The 7,307-nt window shown below is 32.8% G+C and overlaps 1 protein-coding gene across 1 annotated transcript; it reads right to left on the minus strand.

Moving 5' to 3' along the window:
- Positions 1 to 3,416: 3,416 nt before the first annotated feature.
- Positions 3,417 to 7,046, minus strand: LOC119675855 (uncharacterized protein K02A2.6-like). The gene is made up of 5 exons (XM_038087074.1): positions 6,752 to 7,046; positions 6,166 to 6,703; positions 5,474 to 6,000; positions 4,578 to 5,395; positions 3,417 to 4,508 (listed from the first exon to the last, which is right to left on the minus strand). The coding sequence occupies exons 1-5, from the start codon at positions 7,044 to 7,046 to the stop codon at positions 3,417 to 3,419; spliced, it is 3,270 nt and encodes a 1,089-aa protein (XP_037943002.1).
- Between the last annotated feature and the right edge of the window lie 261 nt (positions 7,047 to 7,307).

A 7,307-nucleotide genomic window follows, 5' to 3' on the forward strand; every position in this document is an offset into this window, starting at 1 on the left:
TGTGTATATACTCATATGTATAGTTGGTACTTACATGCCACACGCTGCACCAAAAATATCAAGAAAAATACAAAGAATTTTTTCGGTGACAATGAAAATGCACAATATTGCACACAACCGGAAGTGAACATTTTATCACAAAAACTAAACGAACATAAATATTTACTTAAAAAAAATTAAAAATAATTTAGTTGTTTTTGTCTTGAATTTAATTTCTTGTGTACGCGACAATCATTAATAAAATTATTTATTCCGTTTTGATTTAAAGAAATATCACAACTGCCTTCTCCAAGATCTTCGTTTCAACTGAAGTCGAGATTTGGTCGACCCATTTGGACACGAACCTCAGGCATCTATCAAGATAAATGAGCACATTTTTAAGTAGCAAATGAGCATAAAAATATATTTTTATCTACACTTATTTATCCGACATAACGAGACTAAACTCTTAAGTACTTAAGCCACTTGGCAAATAATACTAAATAACCATTTTAATTAAAATATATCTGTATTTGTTCACTTGGGTGAATTCCATAATTAAGGTCTCATACGATTTTGCTCATATACAGCTATGTATATATCTGAAGATATTTAGTAAAAATAATCTTTTTAGTTCCTTTAAGTTAGATTTAATTTAGCGAATTCTTAATGCATAGTAGTGTGCAGTTATATCTGTGTTGACTTGTAAGAAAAATTGCTGTTACATTGTATGAATAAAGCAACTCTTGATGTATGCAAATTTTTATGAATGAAATTGTATGAAGTGAAGCTTTATAATTTAAGATGATTGCACAAGTGATATATATTTAATTCATTTTCTCACTGCATATACCTACTAAAAAGTAACAAATAAGAGTATTCAAATCAAAAATATTTTTCTTTTAATATTCAATCTAATATTCTGCAAATATTAATTTAATTTAAAGAATACGTAAAATGCGTGTGTGATGTTAGGTTGAGATTTCGTATTTGAATATACAAAAACATTAGTTTATAGTCTTGAATTTCTAAATATGTCTTAAATAATGTCAAAATATAAACGATCTTATAATAAAATAAAATATATGATAATAATAAATTCGCATATAGTAAGATGAGTATTAGACATATTTGTATGTTACATGTGGACTTTTAAGAATGTTATTGTATGTTTAGGTTTAATATATGTATAAATATATATATACATATATATATACGATAATTTTCAATAAACTAAATACACAAAACAAAGATTGTTTCAAAAGCAAATTACTATTAAACGAAATATGACATAAAAATGCTTAGTCTGAAAACTGTGAATCCTTTATACATTAGTTCTTTGATAAAAACTGAACAATCAAAACTCTTGTGTCACTCAAAAATTTAAAAGAGCAATAGAAGAAATATAGAAACACCATTAAGACTGAATAGGGCACCAAATGTCAATATTATGCGACAAATATTGAGGAGGAACCCGTAAGGTTTTTGGCGATTTGATGCTCCGACCATAACTTGGAAGAGAACATTTGACCATGAATTGAGGAATGTAAATTATTAATGAACCAGCATCATTACTTTTGATGTCACACATAGATCATAATATGTCACACATAGATCGAAAATGCTATTGATTATAACATACGTGTAGGTATATATGCATATATAGAATATATATACATATTTCAAAAGATATTAAGTACAAAATATTATAATATAGTATAGTATGTATATTGAATAAACAATTTAAATATATAAATAGATTTGTAAATACTAATATATAACATAACATTAATTTTTAAAATACAACTATAATTTAGGCCAGTATGAATACTTTCGAATTTAACTTAATTTCATTTTTACAAAATTAAGGAAATTTGGCTGTCTGAACATAGTATTAGCAGACAATCGAAAGATTTGCTTAAAGGAACTTTCAGTCTTTCGAAAGACCGCTGCCAGAATCGTCGCTACTCTGACAAAAACTCTGCAAAAATTTTAAGAATAAAACCTTAATTTGCCGTTTTTTAACTGGTTTTGATCTGTTCATTTAAAATATAAATAATAGTCGATGTGGTTATAATGTTTATTATTAGGTAGACCTCAATGCTAGGTACAGACCTCTGTGTAATCATTGAAACCAATTATTAATAAAATTTGTCAGTATGAAAAAACTTTTCTACTTCAGTTTATTAATGTAAAAACTGCAAATAATCTTACTAATCGATGTAGATTTTAATTTTGCGTTTAAATTACCATATTTATAATATTTGATATACCATATCTAAATATACCGTCACATATCATTTACTATTTGCTTTTCAAATTTAGCAATTCCTATTACAGTAAATGTGTACTTAATTCAAAAAAATTGCAACAGAATAATTTTAGCATCCAATCATCTGCCCACCTAAGAGATAGTAGGTAGTAGCTAGGCAAACTTAGTAACAACGCTTTGGCAGTAATAAAAATAAAACATCTTAAGTAGCTCTGGTTATTTACCATAAATTAATTTATACACGAAAATAGCGTCAAATAAGCAAATAAAGAGAAACTTTTCAAGTAAATAATCTCTAATTCCTGCATCTTGTGCTTGTTTATTACATTCTAATTTAATTGAAGATATACATTGTTGATTTAATTTAGACAAGCTAAGCGTGACACAAATCGTCTCTATATAGTAGCTTTTAATATAATAAAAAAGTGCTTATTTGGCTTACTTTCTAGTAAGAATGTGTGACTATACGTTTGATTCGTGTTGAAATGTTTTCCACGAAAAGGTATTTTTATTCTAAATTTAGGAGTACTTTATTTAATGTACTAAAAATAACATTAATTTACTTAATTTGGTATAAAATAGCGACGGAAAATGCCAAAATTCTATTCAAAATAGAAACAATGTAGATAGAGTAATAAAGCTGCTATTTAAAAATTAAAGATGGTTTAACAAAATAGATTAATAATTAAAAAAGGGTGAATGGAAAGATAAAGATGAGATTCACATAAATTAACGAAAGCAAAAAATATTTTTACGTGTTATCAAACATATAATTTTTTTTAATATCTTATAAATATATATTGCAGTTTCTGAAAAAGCTACGCTTTCTTTATATGGTGACAAAGAAACTATATTAAAATTTAGAGGGTTTTCGAATAGCAAAGAAAGAAAGGACAAACACAAAAATTTATTGAATTTTATTAAAATTTGGCTGACCATCCTATCTTATCAAATTTATTAAATTAATTTTTTTTGTATAGGTGTCTACTACTTAATCGTTTCCACTTGTAATTAAAAACTAATTCCAACACCACAACATAAATATTTCTGAAGTAAATACAACCGACAAGATTGACAGTTTATATTTCATTATTTAAGATTGCTTAAACTAATGCAAAACATACTAGATTATAACACTTTCTCCGCCCTTAATTTTTGACAAAGTTCAAGTTTTTCTGAAATCGTCGGATTCAAATCGAATTACATCCTTCCGAATACGACCACTTTTTCGAAGTTGAACTACTTCGGTAGAACGTTCTTCACTAGGCATTAATGTTGATTGGCTAGATGAAGGCGGTGTGGCATTGATGAAATTTGGAGCGAATTCAAAAATTGGTTGTGAAGAGAGGTCAGAGCTACTTCTAGTTTTAAGCTGATTAACATGACGTTTGATGTAACCAAAAGATGTGTTCACTCTGTAAACCATTTTACCAAGTTGTTTTACAATAACTCCTTTTATCCATTTTTCCCCTCTTGCGTAGTTTCGAGCGAAGACGGGTTGCTTTAGACTGAATTTCATTTTCCGTTTCGAAGCTTCAAGGTGCTTTCTAGGCGATTCAAACAGTTGACTCAACAAGGTACGAACAGGCCTTCCATGTAAAAGTTCTGCAGGTGATTTACCCTCAGCATTCGGCATTGCACGATATGTTGCAAGATATTTTGATACAGCGAATTTGAGAGACAATCCATCGTCAATGTTTTTCTTAACAGCAGTTTTAAAAGATCTGACGAATCGTTCGGCTAACCCGTTTGAGGCTGGATGAAACGGCGCTGTTGTTATATGTTTGATGCCAAGTTTTGAGCAAAAATTGTTGAATGCTTCAGCTGTAAATTGCGGACCATTGTCACTTACGATGGTTTCTGGTATACCTTCCAGAGAAAATATAGAAGACAATGCTGATATGGTGTCAACCGTTGTTGTTGTAGATAGTTGTACAACGAACGGAAATTGCGAGAAAGCGTCGACACAAATTAGCCACATTGAATTACAAAATGGACCAGCAAAGTCGATATGTACTCTCTCCCAAGGTCGATCAGCTTCAGGCCAGCTTAAGTATTCACGTGCGTGAACAGGATTTGCAATTTTGCACACATCACAATTTTCAGTTAATTGTGCGATGTCTTTGTCAATATTAGTCCACCAGACATGTTGTCGAGCTAGCTGTTTCATTCTCGATACTCCCCAATGACCATCATGAAGAAGTTTAAGAATTTTCTGCTTAAGGGAGGCTGGAATGACAACCCGGTTGTACTCCGTCTGGAGGCAAAGCAAATTGTTGTTTAGTATTAAAGCAAAGCGATGATTGAAAAATGATCGAAGATCAGCATCTTGAGGCATTAGCTTTTCAGGCCAACCGTTTGTAACGAGAAAATAAACTCGGCGAAGAATTGGGTCATTTTTGGCATGCTGACGAATTATTTCAGCGTCGATAGGTGTGTTAAGTTCATTGATGTTGAAACAGGATTCTTCATGATCAAAAGTTTTATCTTCACCAACAGGTAAACAAGATAAAGCATCAGCATTTCCATGCTCAGTAGTTTTACGATACCGAACATCATACTGATAAGCCATTAGTATAATAGCCCATCGCTGTAAACGATGTGACGTCATCGACGGCAACTGATGAATTGGATTAAAAATGCTAACAAGAGGTTTGTGGTCAGTAACCAAGGTGAATCTTCTTCCGTATAAATATTGATGGAAACGCTTGACTCCAAAAACGATAGCTAGCCCTTCCTTCTCTATCTGACTATATCGTCGTTGATGAATGTCGAGAGTTTTAGATGCAAAAGCAATAGGCCTTTCTGTACCGTCAACGTACGTATGCGAGAGCACGACTCCTATGCCATAGGAGGAGGCATCTGTAGCTAGAACCAACGGTAAATCTTCCTGATAATGTGCTAATTGCGCTGCATTGAGAATATGCGTTTTAAGAGCTATAAATGCTTGTTGTTGTGCTGTACCCCATGTGAATTTTACATTTTTTCGGCGCAGCATGTTGATTGGCGCGAATAATTGCGAAAAATTAGGTATAAAATTATGGTAATAGTTTACCTTACCCATGAATGCTTCTGCTTGCTTTAGATCTTTAGGCGGCTGCAGGTTTTTTACTGCTTTTAGTCCTGACTCATCTGGCAATATACCTTTTGCACTAATTTGACGCCCGAGATATTCGATTTTATCTCGCAGAAAGAAACATTTTTCTTGCTTGCACCTGATACCATTTTGTTGCAAAATACGAAGTACTTGTTCTAGGCGGCTGATGTGTTGTTGAAATGTAGGTGCGGAGATGATAATGTCATCGAGATAATTTCCGCAACCTTCTACGCCTTGAAGTAACTGCTCAAGATATCTTTGGAATATAGCTGGAGCGCTTGCAATTCCAAACGGTAAACGTTGGTATTGGAATAACCCAAGTGGAGTGTTGACAACCATTATTGTTTTTGCTTCATCGTCGAGTTCCATTTGTAAATACGCATCCTTAAGGTCGATTTTTGTAAAATGTTGACCGCAATTAATTTTATGGAAAAGACTTTCGCGTATGGGCAAAGGATATTGTTCAATGTCAATTTGCGCATTGACTGCTTGTTTAAAATCCCCACAAATTCTTATGGAACCATCAGCTTTTGGCGCTAGTACAATAGGCGAAGCCCATTGGGAAAACTTCACAGGTTTCCAAATACCCGCATTTGTCAATCGATCGACTTCTTTCTTGAAAAGTGACATTTGCGAAAATGGAATTTGTCGGCTTTTGTAAAATTTCGGATGTGCATTTGGCTTTAAAAAAATACTGACCTTAAAGTTTTTTATTGTGCCAAGAGCTGGTTCAAAAATATCACCATATTTCTTACACAGCTCGCTAATTCTGTGTGATTCACTTTCAGTAATGTTACAAATTTGTTGAATCTCAAACCCGAATTCTTTAAATAAATCGAAACCGAATAAATTGTTACAGTTTTCGACATCCACGACAACGATTACCACTTCCCTTTCTTTTCCGCCACATTTGATATCTACGCAAAGTTCACCAAGCACTGGAATTTCATTTTTGCCAAAACCAAATAAGGTTTTTGTACAATTTCGCAACTTTGGGCAATTTAGAGTTTTGAATGTTCGCTTATTTATTAGAGAAACTGTTGCACCAGAATCCATTTGGAAAGACACAATTTTATTACAAATTTCCAAGTCAATGTAATTCTTATTGCTTTCAGTTTTTACAATACCTGTTAAACTGTTAATTGTTTCAACAGTACCAATGTTGTGACTTTTACGACGGTAATCTTTCTTCTTGTTTTCATCACCTGAATTACGTTTGTTGTTCTTGTTTTGTTTTGACATGCACACTGGCGCAATATGTCCAATTTTGCTACATCTATTGCATACAGCATTTCTAAATTTACAGTTTTCTCTTGCATGAGAGTTTCCACAGCCAGAACATGATTTGAATTTTACTTTATTATTGTTATTGTTGAAAACACCCGGTTTTTTTATAATTGTACCAACTGAATTAACAGGCATTGAGTTTTCGATCGTTTGTTCTTTAATTGTTGCCACCGTTTTAGTGGTTGTTTCGTACAATTCTGCAATCTGCAAAACATCAGCAAGTGTCGGCTGGGGCTTTTGGAACGCAGCCGTGCGCACTGCATCGTGCGGTGTACGTATAATAATTTGGTCACGAATCATATCATCCACGAAATTGTGCAAACAATTCTGGGCTGAGCACGAAAAGTTACACTCTCTTGCCAATCCGCGGAGATCGGCTACCCACTCTCTGTATGATTGATGTGGCTTCATTTCCCTTTTGAAAAAATCGTAACGTGCAGCGACCACATGTCGTTTCGACTGGAAATGATCCGTTAGTTTTTCCGTTAAATTTTCGAAAGATTGTTCTTGTACTTTCGTGTTACCGAAAAGATTTTTTAGCAGCTCAAAATTTTCTGTGCCAATCCAAGACAAGAAAAATGATTTTTGTTTTTCACTGCACTGAACTGAATATGCTAAAAAATGTTGGTTAAGTTGTTCTAAGTACGATTCCCAGGTTTGCTGTTCTTTCGA

The sequence above is a fragment of the Teleopsis dalmanni genome, chromosome 2 (genome assembly GCF_002237135.1).
Source record: "Teleopsis dalmanni isolate 2A chromosome 2, ASM223713v2, whole genome shotgun sequence".
NCBI classification, from domain to species: domain Eukaryota; kingdom Metazoa; phylum Arthropoda; class Insecta; order Diptera; family Diopsidae; genus Teleopsis; species Teleopsis dalmanni.

Coding starts and splice junctions, on each gene's coding strand:
- LOC119675855 (XM_038087074.1), bottom strand. CDS start 7,046: ATGAAGCCACATCAATCATACAGAGAGTGGGTAGCCGATCTCCGCGGA. Junction 6,704..6,751: donor AATGCCTGTTAATTCAGTTG/GTACAATTATAA, acceptor ACAATAATAAAG/TAAAATTCAAATCATGTTCT. Junction 6,001..6,165: donor GATTTATTTAAAGAATTCGG/GTTTGAGATTCA, acceptor ATTTTACAAAAG/CCGACAAATTCCATTTTCGC.